The sequence below is a fragment of the Enhydra lutris genome, unplaced genomic scaffold (assembly GCF_002288905.1).
Source record: "Enhydra lutris kenyoni isolate GAN:26980312 unplaced genomic scaffold, ASM228890v2 scaffoldscaffold13, whole genome shotgun sequence".
Lineage (NCBI taxonomy): Eukaryota > Metazoa > Chordata > Mammalia > Carnivora > Mustelidae > Enhydra > Enhydra lutris.
Window position 1 is genome coordinate 49,935,021 of NW_019154097.1, and position 16,548 is coordinate 49,951,568.

At 54.2% G+C, this 16,548-nt stretch overlaps 1 protein-coding gene across 5 annotated transcripts; it reads right to left on the minus strand.

Moving 5' to 3' along the window:
- Positions 1 to 34: 34 nt before the first annotated feature.
- LOC111145872 (cleavage and polyadenylation specific factor 4) lies at positions 35 to 14,490 on the minus strand. Of its 5 annotated transcripts, none has more exons than XM_022501154.1 (8): positions 14,279 to 14,490; positions 11,696 to 11,746; positions 9,957 to 10,109; positions 7,756 to 7,851; positions 7,276 to 7,369; positions 6,129 to 6,201; positions 4,477 to 4,569; positions 35 to 1,728 (listed from the first exon to the last, which is right to left on the minus strand). In XM_022501154.1, exons 1-8 carry the CDS (start codon positions 14,379 to 14,381, stop codon positions 1,660 to 1,662), a joined length of 732 nt encoding a protein of 243 aa, XP_022356862.1. In that variant the 5' UTR covers positions 14,382 to 14,490; the 3' UTR covers positions 35 to 1,659. The 5 variants fall into 5 exon arrangements, with proteins under 5 accessions (XP_022356862.1, XP_022356860.1, XP_022356859.1 ...); XM_022501152.1 differs by having other exon boundaries at positions 4,477 to 4,572; XM_022501151.1 differs by having other exon boundaries at positions 4,477 to 4,602.
- Between the last annotated feature and the right edge of the window lie 2,058 nt (positions 14,491 to 16,548).

Below are 16,548 nucleotides of genomic sequence, written 5' to 3' on the forward strand. Positions count from 1 at the left end.
TGCAGTAGTTCCCAAAGGGCCATTCGTGTCCACAGCTCAGGCCTTTGAACCAGTGGGCTTCCGGACCGGTCCCTGCTCACAGGAGGTGGGCTGTCATCTAGTTGAGCCTGTGAAGTGCCTGGAGGGGTCGCCCTGCTCTTCGCACCTGGAGTGTTCTAAGCACTTGCGGCTTTTTGTCAGCTGATGCTTTTACATCAGAACAGAAGCCCCGAAGCCCCAATGCTTGAGAATGCTTGAGAACGCCTTCCCCTCCTCCACCTTGCTGCCAGGCTGCAGTGTTGTGGGCCCTCCTGCTAAGGAAGCTTCCTTGCCTGGGGGAGGATTCAGGGAAGCAAGGGAAAACACAGGCCCTGACAAGAGCTCACAACTGCCCCTGTATCCAGCTCCCCCCCAACCCCATCCTTACCCTTCATCAGAGGTCTTCCTTAAAGGGAAGTTAGAAACCAGTTCTGGGGTGTATGGTAAGAACAAACTGATGCTGTGGCTAATTATCTTGTAGAAGATCCGAATTTGAATAAGCAGGTATAATCCAGCATCTGAGATGACGTAAGAACCTCACTTGGCTGTTCCAAACAAGGCCAAAGCTTCCAGACTATCAGCTGCCAGTACAGAGTCCCTTCCCTCCGGGAGATGTATGTGTCGAAAGGGGACAAGGAAGCACCGGTATCAAAGCTTGGTGCCCGGGCATCTCACGCGGCCAGCAGCCGGAGTCCTCTCCTTGGCGTGGGGTCCCTGAAGTAATGAGACGCGGCTTAAAAAACAAGCTTTTAATCAACCTCATAAAAAGTCTTCTTGTGATGGAACTTGAATGGGCCCAGTTGCCCAGTGGGTTGCAGGTGACAGTTTCACATTTCCAGGTTCGGGGGCAGGGGGGTCTCCGGAGGCCAAAGCTGAATGACTGTGTAGATGCTCGGCAGGCCAGGAGGTAGGTGCACAGATGGACCGTGGCCTCGATTTAACGGGTGCTCTGCAGCTCCAGCTGAAGGTACACTTTGAGATATCCCACAGTCAAGTAGGTGCTCCAAGAAAATCAGCCCAGAGGAAAAAGACCCTCACCCCGGAGAGCCCTGTGCCCTTCCTCTCCACCACTGCCACCTTGGAGCAGGACCAGGCTGAGGCAACAAGTGCATTTAAGTTTGCCCTGAAGGGCTGCCCCGTTCAAATCACATCGACAGGCATAGCTTCTGAATTCAGCAGGACATGGAAGAAGCAGGCATGACCTGGTCGAAGCTTTAAATGATCCACCAGCCCCCGGGGTCACCAAGAACTGGTGTTTAATGATGAGGCCTCGAGGGGAAGGGCTACCTTCCACACCGACTGCTTAGCACAAGCCCTTTGCCACAACCTCCTCCCTTCCCCCAAGGGCGGTGTGCAGGGAGATCGGACAGGAGGTACGGATACTAGATAAACATGATGCCGACTTGGAAGGACCAAACTAGAGCACTTGTCCCCTTTTAAAAAAAGATTACAGCAAAGTGATAAGGAAACTGACAGACGTAGCCCCTCAAAACGATAGCCCCAGCGTGCCTGTCTGCCAGCCCCAGCCAGCGCTGCACCAACACTGGCGTTAAACAGTTCAATGCACGCTCCCAGCGAGGGCCCAGAGTGGTTCCCAACAGCGGGGCCCTCTGGGCTGCTCTGAGCTGGCTCCAGCTGCTGTCACTGTCCACTGAGAAAGGCCAAGTGCCCTTTCGTGCATCTGTTGGCGTAGTGTCCTTTCTCGCCACACTGGGAACAGCAGGGAGGGAGGGAGGAGACAGAAAAAAAAACACCATTTTCAAATGCAACTTTCAAGTAAGGTTGCACCCACTGAACACCAGGTTAGGGATGGGACTCTGAAATTCTCAGTGGCACAGACTCATTCAAACACGAAGGAGAAGGAGCTCCAGAGTATAGTGGCCCAGAAGCTGCAGCAACTCGGCAGATGGAAGAACATCTGTGAGCCAGAGGCTGATGTGAGAGCACACGGCAGGGGAGCTCCTGCAGGCTGGGCCCATGTCCGCACGGGCCTGTCCATGGGAGGTCTCACGGTGGGTGGCAGGACGATAAGAATCCCATGGCACCAGACTTCCCCCACCTGCCTGGGTACCAAGCCCCTCTGTGTGGCTGGCCCGTCACTTACCTTTCTGAGGCACTGTTCTGGAGACAGGAGGCAACAACGTGAGAGAAGCCACCAGGCTCCTCCCCCCAACTCATTGTCATGGACACAGTGGGCTGCACCCAGTTTTCCCTCCTGGCTCTTGGACACTTGCCCAAGCTACCCCCCAGATGGGTTTGTTACAGGATCAGAGAGATGGGACAATGGTTAGATTTGGGCAAACAGACCCAGAGCATCACTTCAAAAATCTAGCACGGATTCTGACTTGTCCTGGCTGATTATCCAGGCCCTTCCTTAGCTTCTCTTCATTCATTCTTGTTACTCAGAAAGCAGAAGGGATTTAAAATGTTGAATGGCAGCCTCAAGCACTGAACAGAGGGTCAGGAGGAGACAGGAGGGGGCACCCACTCTGCACTAACCCACCCAGGGCCCTCGCAGTCCTGGCTTCCTCGGCTTAGAATGCTGGGCTCTACCCGGTCCCGGCCCGGATCTCCCACCTGCTGTGTCTCCCAAGCCCACAGGTCCCGTGTTCTCAAGTCTGCCTGATCTGTAGGTGTGACTGTGTGGCTGAATGGTCCGTGGAGCTGCCAGCTGGCCCTTCCCACCAGTGAGAGAAGCAGAGGGAAGGACGAACCAGGCCCCTGCTCACAGCACCTGGCATGTCCATTGGCCTCCACAGCCGATCCTGGAGAACCCAGGATTCCCACGAGGTGCCTGTAAAGCGTGTGTGGTGAGAAGAGGTAGTAGGTTCTAGCTCCACCTAAGTTCAGGATGTAGGAGAGCCTGTTGCAGGGTCCCGGGACGAGAGGGGCGGGGGGCCGGGATGCTAGTGGCACTGCCTCAGAACACCTGCCCATCCTCGTACTGGGTAGTGACTGGTTGGAGGCACAACCCCTTTTTGTACTCTCCTCACCTGGTGGGACTCAGACTCAGAAATCTGTGGCCTTTAGTGGTTTGGGGCCCCTGCCGTCCCCTCCCTGCGGAACACAACCCCCCTCCCACCCAGGAAAGAGTGCGAACACTCTGTTTCAGCTGGGCTGGTCCAGAGCAGGGGCTCGGTGAGTGTCTCATGGCTGTGGGAGTGGCTCAGCCTTCCTGGAGGGAAAGTTCTAGGACCAATTTAAGCTAAGCATACGTCTCCTGACTTGGACCTTCTACTTGTAGGCACGGATGCCGCTATGAGGCAAGAGCTCACAGACCTCTACGTGTCAGATTCAGCACTGGTTTTAGCAGTGGAAACCAAACTGCTACCAGCAGAGGACTGGTAAATTGCAGTTCTGTTAAGGCACCAGTGAGACAGATTAGATTTACGTTTTCCGACAGTATGATCCACAATGTATTATCAAGAAAAAAAAGACTACAGGACATTCTGTATCCCAGGGCCCTATTTATATTAAAATAGACTTTCCTTGCGCTTGTGTGAATATAAAAGTTTGCCACAGCAGTTCTCCACGTGGGATGTGAAGGAGCACCAAAACCCAAAGATTGTGATGACACAGCCCACGGAATCAAGCGGCTGGTTCAGGAAAGGTGGGAATGGGGACAACACTGCTCCCAACATTTCTGTGTCATCTAAACGTTTCTACCAGAAAGGTAACTTTGTATTTTGTCTAATAATCCCCAAATCTGAAGTTTTTCTGGCCTAGTTCTGTTATCAGTTGTTTCTGCTGACTTCCCTCAGTGGTGGCTGTTTCCTTCTAGGTTTTGTGATTTTTAATTACGAACTCATTCTTCAGGACTTAGCTGTGGGAATTATATGTGATTGGGTTGAGAATAAATTTCTTGTAGAGCCAGGCACCAGGGGCCCCCATGTGGGGCTGTTTCAGATTGGAAAACTCAGTTTATAGCTTTCTAGTCCTCACTGGGGTGTGAATACGGCCCCGAGCTCATGAAGGTTCCCCTGGTGACTATAAACTCTCAAGGCACTGACCTCTACCTTTCCTTCCAGAGCTAAGAATGAGACGCTTTCAAATAGGTTTTTTAAAAGTTCACCCATTCCCTGAGGGGTGTGTGTGTATTGGTGGGAGGAGTGCTTTTCTTTCTGCGTGGGTTTAAAGCTTTGTCCCCTTCCCTTGGGGACGCCTTGTAGGATGTGAGGACATCCAGAGGCTTCAGGGCTTACTCCCTTCCCAGGGACATGTGCTTCTACTTTATTACCAGCTTCCCTTTCCTACAAGCTCCGTCCTTTCATCAGCAGCATGTGTGATCATTCACTTGGCCTTAGTGCGTCGTGGAAGGAAGCAGGATGGTCTCTAGCCCACCAGAGTAGCCCATTTTCACTCTTACGGTCCAGAAACAATGACGGTATCATTTTTCAAAATGAACTATGTGGGAAATGAGGGAATGGCCTCGCCCCATCCCCCAGCCCTGGGACTCACCTTGTAACAGGTGACCTGCTCCAGCGGCCGGGGTCCCCGGTTGCCTGCGCTGCTGTTTTGACTCTGCATGACCCCGATGACCTGCGGGGCTCTCTGCTGATTGGGAGAAGAGTTCTGACTCGTTAACTGGATCAAGGAGGACGACCTTTGTAATGGCGGATTGTTACTTTGCTGGAAAGAGTTACACAACACGGTTTTACTGCGGAAAACACGTGCACGCAGACTACCAATGGGGACAGGAAAAAAGAGGGCGGGACTGCTCCCGCATGACCAGCAGGAAGAAGGGCTTCCGTGGCGGCCCCGCTCAGGAGAGCGGGCAGAAAAGAAACATCTGGTGATGATGGCAGGAGCCGCTGCCCGAAAAACACCATGCAGACACACAAAAACGAAAAATAAAAGTAGAAAACAAAACACCAAAGAGACGAGGAGGTCTCTGGGGCAGCAGGGCGAGGGCATGAGCAGGCCTTACTTTTGTTTCTGAGGTTCTAGCTTCAGGTCAGGATGAACGCTTGGTTCAGCCAGATGTTTAGCAGCCTACACGGCGAGCAACAGTCACAGAAAAACAGTTGGAGGCTGACATGCTGACCTGTGGTCTAGGGGCTGAGAGGGCCCTCCACTAGGGAGTCATGTGAGCAAGGGGGACAGGGGCTCCTGGGGTGGGGACTGGATGGCTAGGCCACCTCCCAACCAAGAGGGTTCCTGGCTCTGGACCTCGTAAATACAGGAGCAGTGAGCTAGAAACCCCCAGTTGTCATGGCTGTTGCCACACTCGGGAATTCCTGGCTTTGCGATGGGTTCTATTTGAGTTATCCCACAACCGCCTGAGGGCGGGAGTCAGTGCAAGGAGTCTGGCCGGCCCCATGCCTTCCTGAATTAGCCTGTTAGCACGCAAGGATGGACAGGGCTCTGGCAAAGGGCTCAGAGGTCAACCAAGTAAAAGGTAAGAATTCAAGATCAGTAGACAGCTTTACTCAGCCTGTTGAGACCCTGCTTAGCGTACCTGAACAGCCTTTCTTCTGGGCCCCCCACACTCCACTCCCATAACCAAACCCAGGGTGCCCTTCGTTTTGGTCGGGGGAGGGCGCTGCAGATTCCCACGTGTCTCTGGCATCTCTTCCTTTTATGATTGAGGATCACAAGGGGACCCCCTTGTCTAGGAAGGTGGAGCCAGCTGGTCCTTCATCCCTGTTCCCAGCCCGCCCTCCCTGCCAGGAACCTCCACACGGGGCAGCAAGGACACTGGCACGGGTGGGAGGACCGGTCAGCCCCAGGTCAGCTCGCAGGTGCTCCTGCCCGGCTGTGGGACCTCAAGTGAGGCCCGCCCTCGAGGACTTTGTTTCCCTGTTTATAAAGGGAAGGGCTGGAACCTGAAGCAAGAGCAGCAGACCCATAGCGCTCGTGCTGCCCCCCACTCTGGCTCCCGAGGGGGTGCCGCAGGGCCACTGGCCAGGCCAGAAGGGAAGAGAAGCCCAGGGAGCATTCGGCTCTCGCAGACAGCCCTCCACCTCTAGAGCGAGATGCAGAATTTTCTGCTGGAACTCAGGGTGACTCCCCTCCTGTCCCACCTCCTCCCCTGCCTCTCACATGTCGCCAGCCGGGTGAGTGGCCGACTGTGTGCCAGGGCAGGCACCACTGGGGCCGGGGCACGGTACCTTTGTCGGAGGCTGCGTCTGCTGTGGCAGTGGGGGCTGCTCGGTGGTTCCCATTGGCAGTTCAAATCGAGGGCTGGTCACCCCGCAGCCAGAGGGTATGAGAACAAGGGGAGGAGAAGAGGGGATGAGTGAGGGGCCAGGCCAGGCACTGTTCTCCAACTCTGGCTCTGGGAAATCACAGGCAGCCTCTCTGCCCAGACACAGGGCAAGCCTGGACGTGGGGTGGGTGCTGGCTCTCAGCTCTGTCCCTGAAGCCTTGGGAAAGAGGCGAAACGAATGGACTCGCCTGGACTCAGACCCAGCTCTGCTCATACCTATAGCCATGGGACCCGCAGCAAGTGCTGCCTCCCACAACATGCGCCCTTTTCCCGAGGGTCTAGCTCAGCTGCCAGACCACCGCTAGCAGGACACGCTCCCTGGCTCTCGCCTCGGGAGTGGGACCAAGTGCGCAGCACCCACCCACCTGCCCACGTGTGGCAGTGACCGGGCACCTGTGCTTCTGCGCAGGTGTCACTGGGGTGGATGGAAGCAGCCTGGGGACTGGGGGACACCACTGTTCTGCAGTACCCGGAGAAGTCCGACTCCATAGTCACCCCAAGTGACAGATGTGCATGAAGGCCCATGAGAGGAGCTAAGAGCCCTGCTGGGCGAAGAGAACCCAGCTTCAGGTGCCAGCCCTACCGCCACAAGACCCTGGCCAGTGGCTGAGCCCCGAGCCTCGGTGTTCTCAGGTGTGAAATGGGGACATTCTCTATTCTCTCTGTTCACACACACACACTTGTGGAGAGCTATCTGAACTAGTGTACATGGAATCTCAAGGTTACGGCCTCCACAGAGGAGGCCCCCAAACTGAAGTCTCCTTCCTTTAGGGCCCAGGTTCTTAACCAGAGGTCCCTAACTGACATGCAAGACATGAGCTTTCCTGGACCACGGAGACCAGCTTTCTTCAGATCTATGACCCAGGAAAGGTTAAGTGCTGGCCTACTAGGCAGAGCCACCTCTGAGCTCAGGGAGCAGTAGTGGCCCCCGCCCCAGGCCCAGTTGTGACACCTGCAGTGATCAAAGGCCAGGTGGACACAGGAAAGATCTAGAGGGCAGCAGGGCCTCGGGCAGGAGCAGGGTGGGAGAATAGGGTCTGGCTACTCACTGCATGAATTTACACGAGGGCCCCTCCGGGCAGAATCCCACGAGGTAATTCACACAGATGACTCTCCGTGTGTGCCGGTGCCTGCACAGGGGACCTGCGGAGCCAAGTGTCCAGGACATTCAGACGCCCTGCTTCGGGGGATGCCCTCGTGCCCCTGGGCCAGTCAGAGCCCTGCCCACACCACTGCCTGGGGTGCAGAGAACGACAGCAAGGCCCCAGATGCGGGCTCTGCCTTGTATCCATTCACAGAGGATAGCAGGCAGGGCCCACGACCTCTTCAATGCTAGTTTCCTTATAGAAAATACGGGAGAGAAGGCCGTCCACGCGGGAGGTCTGGGAGGCTCAGGTGACCTGAGGGTGTAAAAAAGCCTCGCTAGCCCCAGACGGAACAGGTGGGACAGGTGGGACAGGTAGAGGGTCGTGTGGGCACAGGAAGAGAGGACTGGCCTCTTGCTGGGGGCCCAGCCACCCGACACCTACCATGCTTGCAGAAGCCACGGTCGTACCAAGGGCAGTCCTTGATCTTGGACTCGGGGTCAATGTGCAGGAAGGGGCACTCCTTGTTGCTGCACTCCCCTGCAGGGAAAGCCAGGTACACATCCATCGGGGCAGCTCAGGGACAGGGGCCTCAGACCCCCCTCAGCTTTTCTCGAGGCTGTGGCCTGCTGTGTGGCAGAGGGTCAGGTGCTTCTCATGTCCCCTCCTGGCCTGACAAGTCCTGAGCCCCAGGGCAGTGTCACAGAGCCATAGTCTCCTGACCTATACGGGGACTGTGTACATGAATTGTACATGGTGCTTCCCTCTCACGTGTCCATGCTGCCTTGAGGGTCAGGGACCCAGAGCCGGGCACAGGGTACACACTCCTCAAATAATTCATGGCTCTACCCCTTACCTAAATGGGGTATCCTGGGCACTGGGGGGGGCCCCAAATGCGCAAAGGCACCAACTGAGTCCAGGAGATGACTGGTCTGCTCTGATCAGCCCTTCGCATCTACGAGCCGGACAGGGGAAGGTCTGAGAATTCTGCTTCTTTCAGGACAAAAGTAGGGAAGACTTGGGAACTCGAGGCTGGATCCCTGGGGTCGAGTGCGATGGAGGCTTTGTGATGACAACTCCTCTCAGGAGCAACTGACCCAGCTGGGGGCTGTGCCATCCCCAGGCTTGCCCTCCCCGACCCATGTTACACATGAAAGGCCAATCTGATCTCTGTTGGTCAGAGGAAATGTACGTACTCCTTCCCAGACATACCAGAAATCGCTGTGAGGTGCAGCCCACCCCTCCCCAGGCTCCCCCTCCCTGGCCATGCTGGCACCCCATCCGGCCCCCCACCTGACCAGCCCCTTCTTAGCCTTCCGATCCCAGCTCTGCTCTCACCCCTCATACAGGCCTTCCCTGACCATTCAGCCTAAAGGACACAATAGTCCTCGTGTGGTCCCATAACTGTCTAGCTCCTTGAGAGCACGTCCTGCAATAATCTCCATCTTTGTCTCACTGGTGTCAGCGGCCTCTTTCCCTGGGCCACTAGGGCAAAAGCACCGCGGGACAAGGACTAGGTCTGTCCTGTTTACTAGGATCCTCACTTGTGTCCCAGGTGAGAGGAGTTGCAGACAGTACCCGCGCACCTGGCGAGGCTCTGTCGGGGGGCGCACCTGAGGCATCGGGGGGCTGCCGGGCCCAGCAGGAATGAAGCAACCCAGACCAGGCTGCAGAGGTGCCCTGAAAGGTCTGTCCAGGAGGGCTGGCTCCTGCTTTTGGGTCCAGATGGGAGATGGCTCCCATGGAAGGGGATGCCCCCTTCCCGTGCTGATTCCAGTATGGGTGAGGCAGGGTTGAGAAGCTATTTCTGACCCTCTGTGCTCTGACTTCATAGCTTACACTACCTCTACAAAAAAAGCCACAAATGTCTTTAATAAACTGGTGGGCCACCCCTGTTGGGCTGCTGGAATAATTAATGTCTCCCGAAGACAGTGCTTTGCAACCGTGCGGCATGCCCAGTACCACCCAGCCCACCGTGGGGAGTAGAGCAGGTGTCCGGCCCCCTGCCAGGCCCCAGCACAAGGCCAGCATCCCAGAGCCAAAGCCCACCCTCATCCTGACCAACAGGGTGGCTTTCTGTGCAACCTGGCTCCCAGCAGAGAGCCAGGGGGTTCAAGTGCCACCAGGGAGCATAACAGCTCTGCTGAGCCCTGGCCCACCCCAGCTTCTCCACGAAGTCCGCTCAGGACAGGAAAGGGCACTCATGTTCTCTACACAGGGATCAAGGCAATCTCAAGGTGAGGAGTGGAGCTCTTTGCCACCAGGAGACAGTCCCCCGCTTACAAACTACGACCTGGGATCACTTTCCCAGAGAGAAAGAACCAACTGAAGCCCCGGGGACAAGGAGTCGCCATGCTGGAAGCAGCAGCTGATTGAGAGGAAAAGGCCACTGGGAGCAGAAAGAAGGCCTCCAGCCAGCTGCACTGTGCACGCACCTGCTACATTACCCCGCACGGTCGCCCAAACTCCCCAAAGTACTGGAAACTAGCGGGCCAGCTGAACTTGGTGGGAACGGCCTAAGGTTCTGAGGCCAGAAAGCTGGGACATGGCAGAAAATGCGGGTACCCGAGCAGCTGCTTCTCCCCTCTGGGCCTCAGATCTGCGTGAAGCCTCCCCGGGGCTCCCAAAGCCGGGCATCTGCTCACCAAACTTGGAGTAGAAGTAGCACTCAGGCATCTTGGTCATGTCGTACTCGTGCAGGAACTCACACTGGTCCCCCTTCTTGCACAGTCCCCGCAGCCAGTGTTTGCACACAACGGTCTTCTCACCGCTGATGTGGCGGAAGGGACACATGCCCCCTGCCGAGGAAGATGGGGTGCTATGAGGAGGGCGGGGCCTGCATCCCACACATCCCTCCAGTACCTGAGAGCGACATGTCCTGGAGGTGGTGGATGCCTCTTGGCGAAAGGCTATGTGATTTCAGGCAGCACAGAGCCACACATCTTAAGTTTTCGTACTTCGTTTACGAAGACCTAACTAAAGGTGGGATTTCACAGACATCTCTAAAGGTGGTGGGGGAATGAGCTCATTTCTTAACTGAATTATAGTTCTAATGATATACGCAGACATGGCAAAAAATTGTAGGGGTAGTAAAGGAAAGGCTGGGGTTTGGGAAACGCAACCCTTTATAAGAAACAAGGTAAAGAGGCCCACGAGCAGAAGCCTGGACTCCGAGCAGGTTTCACCTCTAGTTATGAGTGCCCACTTAGCATCCAAGAATTAAGAAAGAAAATCAACCTTGGAACTGAAGAAACGCACTGTATACAAACTGGGGGAGGTCTTCCTTCTGTAGCAGGACCTGAGCGATCAGCCGCCAGCTGGGACAGAGCCATACCCTTGGAAATTCCTATTTCTAACTTGTGGCTTGGCAGGACCACTGGGAAGGCCCAACCGGAATGAGGTTGTGACTGGGAAAGACCTAGACCAGCCCCTTCTAACAGAACTTTGCAGGGATGCTCTTATATCTATGCTGTCCAATATGGCAGTCCCGGGCCACATGTGTTAACTAACTAGTAGTAGTAGTAAACACAGAGATAAGCCGCAGTGCCCTGTGTTAAGGACAGCTGTCTGACAGAAGGTGGCAGGTGAGAAGGCAGAATTACCAAGTCCAGACATGGGAAGAAGACCAGGGGCCCAGCGGGAGATGATAGTCTAACCAGACAGCCCCGATCAACCTGGCTGATCTGCCCAGCAAGTCTATTCTTTCTGTAGTAAGTGACTGAGTTATAGAACCAAACTTGCCAAAAGCATCCATTAAAACCATTCCCTTGCTCTAATTCTGTGCTCCTTACTCACTGATAAAAATTTAGTTTCCAAATAAATTTGCCTACAGGAAGAAAAATGCCCAGACCTATACATGGCACGTAAGGTCCCGGCAAGCAATCTGTCTCTTTCTGAATTAGTGGATAGTCTGGTTCCAGCAGCCCCTGTTGGAGCCTGGTTAGTATGAACAAGGCTCCCAAGGACAGACTACCGCTGGGTTTTTGATGACATGATACAGAAGATAATGAGCTCGTATAGACTGTAGAAGCAGAAAGGCTTGGGTCCAGACACTGGCTCAGCTACTCACTAACTTTGCAATCTTGAAAAGTTCCTGAACACCTTGGTGCTTGGCCCTTCTGTTCATGTCACAGGTCAGCTTGTGGCCACAGGCTAAGTGAGGTGAGGAGGCAGACTCAGAGTGAGGTTCCGTCCTGTGTTGAAGGTTTCAGGCAGAATACCCCCTCATGTTCCTCGCCTGTGAAGTGCAGTAATTTCATCTAGGGACACAGCTAGTCTTTAGAAAGCAATGCAAGCCAGAGGTCTGCCGGCCTACGAGTCTGCTAGGGGGCAGGGTGGTGGAAAGCACCTTAGGATGAACGTTGGGGAGTCAGGGGTTTCTTACCTTTGCCACAGGCAGCTTTCAAAAAGAATTCACAGACAGCAGCCCCTGACTCTGCAGAAGGAAAGGAGAGGCGTCAAACAAAGTGAAGTGTGCCTGGGGACAGCTGAAGACACGGGGAGGGGACCCTTCTTGCCTTTGACCAATGAAGGGTTCAGGGGCTGGCAAAAAAAAAAAAAAAAAAAAAAGCAAGGCCTGGTAAACACCAAAGCTGCTCATTTCGACACTCACTGCAAAGTGAGACACCGATATTGAGCCCAGTTACTCTGAGAGCCTCCTCTAAGCGAGATGCTTTCAAGGAGTTAGGAGTGGGTGTGGGAAGGATGGGGCACAAATTCACAGAAGTACCCCCAGTTCGGACTTGGATTTTCCAGAGAGCTAACTCACAGGCCCTTTAACATGAGGCAGAAGGAGGGAATGAGCTCACAGGAGACACAATCAATCAAATGGGGACTATGAGGCGGAACAAGCTCCAGAGAAGGGGTGGGCCTCAGAGGAGATGCTATTCCGGAGGGAAGAGCATAATGGAAGGCACAGAGGCACTCTGGCTGCCCGTGATCTAGTTCATAGTGGTGCAACACCAACACAATTATTAAAGGCACAGTCTTCTGCTTCCCCAGAGGCAGCCATGGTATCTGTTAGTGACTCCAGGGGGTAAGCCTTCAAAATGAGCCCAGGAATTCACTCGCCATGACTGCTAGAATAAACCGTCCATGGCTTCACAGTTTTCTCTATCAGTCGGCATGTTAGAGTTACTGAAAATCCACCAACAGCATCTTGGAAAGCCACTTTCATACCTCGCTTTGCTAACTTGCGAGATTCCTTGGCTTCTCGGAAGCAGGCAGATTTTGCTAGGACAGACTAAAGGCTGTCAAGGGGGTATCATCCATTTGCATCTCAAAAAGCTTAAGGCAAAAAGTTGTCACTCATTTGCATTTCAAAAAGTTGAAAAAAGCCTTACATTAAGAAAAGCATCATGGAAGAATATTTCTGGGCTCTTCTCAGAGGCTAACGTTGCTTCATTCCTTGAAGCCAGAAGTCCACAGTCCTGGGGCCTGGGTCTCAGGCAGACAGGTTAAGAGTATGCCTTCAGGGGAGAACTGACACTTCTCCCAAAACTAAGATAACAATGAAGTGCTGCGGCAAAGGAGAAAAGGTTGTGGCCTCCCAGGGCTTTAACACACTGAAGTGGCTTGTGGGCAGAGTGCTGAGGGTGACAATCAAGTCTGAGGTCCAAACTAGGGCAGCACCTGTGGCCAGGCATGTCCTTCACCCTCTTCAGAACAGGTATGTAGGCCCCTCGCTACTCACCTGTCCTCACAGACTCAAGTATGTGCGGTCCCAAGCTGGAGAAAGGTGGGTGGGAAGGAGTTGCCCTGCATGGATGGTTTCATGGCCTCAGGCTAATGCCATCAACACAGGGAAAGGCCACATGGGCAAAGGTGGTCGTGCACGCAAAGGCAGGAAGTGATCACATGTGTCGATGGGCCAGCAGCCGCTTGTAAGATGTGTATTGTAGAGATGCAGGTGGTGTGCGTATAAAATAAGGTTGCCAGAAGTATGTTTCAGGGGTAGAAGCAATATCTTAGAGAGAAGCGTCAGCATGAGTGGGACAACTCAGGTCACATGTGCATGAGAAATGTGGCCACTTGAGGGGAATGAGGCTGCAGGGAGGCTCTTCCAGGCCACGGACACGTGGGAGAACAGGGCCTCTGGCAGTTACGGGACACGGCACAGGAAACTGCAGACTGAACCAGTCAAGAACACTGGAGAGCTCACCTGGCTCCACCACGTACCTAGTTGCCACCAACCAAGTGGTCTCCAGCACGTCCCTTCCCCCGCCCAGGCCTCAGATGCCCCATCTGTGGACTGAACCCAAAGACCTCTAAGCTTTAATGTTATAACATTAGATTCCAAGTATGTCCAGAAAGGAGAGAAGAAAACTGCTAGTTTATTTTAAAGCACTAGACAGCACCTAAGTTGGGGGTGGGGGAGCTATCATCTGAAGGTGGAGAATGAAGGGAGCTCAAACAGCTGCGCAGGTGTGATGAATGGCCCGAACTGGGGTCCAGAGGAAAAGTGAGGGATAGGCTCTCAGGAGTGCACATCCTACAAAGGAGCTTGAGAGTCTAACCGAGAATCTCTGTCGCGGAGAGGGACAGTGGGCCTTCCTCCAGTAAGACTCTTCCAACCGCCCAGTTTTGATGAAAGCAAGAAGAGGGTGCTCAAAGTGGAGGGGTGGGGGTGCTGGAGGTGGAGAGAAGGAATACCTAACTATTTTCTTTTAGTTAGGGGAGGGAAGTAATTTCCAATCCGGGACACCAGCTTTCATTCAAGACTTATATGAACAGCCAGACCTGGTCCTGCCCTCTTGAAGACTGTATTAGAATAGTCCCAGGGGTTCAGAGCTTGGAGAAAGGGGGGCTCCCGAGTCTGAATGGGGGAAGGAGGGTCCCAGGACAGGCGAGGAGTTCCAGGACCGATGGGGAGAAGGTCCCAGGACCCAGGGAGAGGACGTCCCGAACCGAGGGGGAGGGGTCCCGGGGCCGAGTCGGTCGCGCCCCTCGCCCGCGGCCCCGCGCTCACTGTCCATGCCGGGGAAGGGCAGCGGCTGTGCCCCGAGCTGCTGCTCCACTGCGATCTCCAAGTCGAACTTGATGTGGTCCACGCTGGCGATGATTTCCTGCATGGCGGCGGCGGCGGCCACACCGGCCCGACTACTCCTCAGGTCCCTCGCCGCCCTCACACCTCTACCCGCCACCGGCCCCGCCGCACACGGTCCTCCGCCTCGCCTTGCCTCGCCGCCGCCGCCGCCCGAAGGATGCCGGGAGCTCCCGGAGCCCGCGCCGGCCTTTGGCTTGTCCAGACCCGGCCAACAGAGCCGGGAGTACGGGACGCTTCGCTAGGCCAGGCTAGCCGCCAGCCGAATTCCCGCCTCTCCTCGCGGCCCGGGGTAACCCGCCTCCGCGCGCACGGGGCGGGGAGTTCGCGTCTCCGAGTGCGCCTGCGTGAAGTCGGCGGAGGCTCGCGCCTACCAGAAGGTCTTTGGGAAGGAGAGTCTGGTCCGCCGCGCGGTGAGGCTGGAGCGGGAGTGAGGGCCACGCGGCGGGGTGACGCGGAGCGGGACTGGGGGTGACATGGGAGCGGGAGTCCGCACAGGGAGTGTCGCAGCTGGGGTCGGACGTCTAGTGAGACAACCAAGGCTCCAAAGGCCAGTGCGGAGGGGTCGGACTGGCCAGAGCGCCTGGTGGAGCGTCTAGGGAGGGGCGGGTGCCCCAGAGAGGACAGCGGCGGCGCGTCTCTAATTCAGGGGTTATTAGCTTGGGCAGGTTGAGGAACTTGGGTAGAAAGAAAATTGCACCTTTAGTTTTCTCGGTGTGAAATGAGCATTTCCTTCCGTGACTGACAGAGTAGCGTTAAGAGCGCCCTGAATTAAGTCGTGATTTTTTTTTTTTAAGATTTTATTTACTTATTTGTTAGAGAGAGCACAAGCAGGGACAGCCGCGGGCAGAGGGAGAAGCAGGCTCCCCGCTGAGCAAGTAGCGGGTGCGGGACTCGATCGCAGGACCCTGGACTCATACCTCGAGTGGAAGGCAGACGCTTAACCCAATGAGCTACCCAGGCGTCCCTAAGTCGGGTTTCTAATGGTGATGAGTGTAAATTATGGTTAGAGACGGAGTGCCTGTAGCTACCACAAGCTATCATTTAGCTTGTCACTGCTGTGACAGGACGGCAGGATCTTGGTATTAAAGCGTCAAAAAAGCGGCATGTGTACTTGTATCGGAGGTTTTTTTTTTTTTTTTAATGTCTTGACAGTTATTTCAATATCATTGGGGTTTTTTCTTGCAATGCGCTGCATTTCATTTAGTGCACTGAAGCACTTTATCTAGGGGCGCCTGGGTGGCTCAGTGGGTTAAGCCTCTGCCTTGGGCTTAGGTCATGATCCCAGAGTCCTGGGATCAAGCCGCGCATTGGGATCTCTGCTCCGTGGGAAGTCTGTTTTTCCCTCTCTCTTTGCCTGACATTCTGCCTACTTGTGATCTCTGTCTGTCAAAAAATAAAATCCTTTTTTTTTTTTTTTAAAGAAGCACTTTATCTAATGTGGCTACTTGAAAATGTAAAATTAGACCTCTGAAGTGATTGCAGATTGATTAATAAATGAGGCTCAGGAAGGGGAGTAACTTGCTGAGGGTCTTGTAGCAGTTCAGCCGAGTGCAAAGGTGAGACTGGCAGGCTGTGGAACTGGGCTGCCTGTGAACCCAGGTCTGGGGAGCGTATTAGACAGCCTCTGTTGACCAGCACCCTGCTGACATTAGTACAGAGGGCCCTTACCATTGCATATCTGGTGAGGCCTGCCACTCTAACAGAAATATAATATGAGCACATATGTAATTTTACATTTTCTTTCTTTCTTTCTTTCTTTTTTTTTTTTAAGATTTATTAACTTGACAGAGAGCAAGCGGCAGAGAGAGAGGGAGAAGCAGATCCCAGGACCCCAAGATCATGATCTGAGCCTAAGACAGATGCTTAAATGACTGAGCCACCCAGGGGTTCCCTGATATTTATTTTTATTTTTTTAAAGATTTTATTTATTTATTTGACAGAGAGATAGACCACAAGTAGGGAGAGCAGCAGGGAGAGGGAGAAGCTGAGCTCTCCACTACCCAGGTGCCCCCTGATATTTTTTTATTGAAGAGTTTCAAGTATGCAGACCAGGATCTCTAGTGTAGCACTGTCCAGTAGAACTAGAATGCAAGCACATATATGATCTAAAATTTCCAAGTAGCTGCATTAAACAAAGCTTACAAATTGTGAAAACTAATATTAAATTTTTTTTTTAGCCTGGTATACCCAAA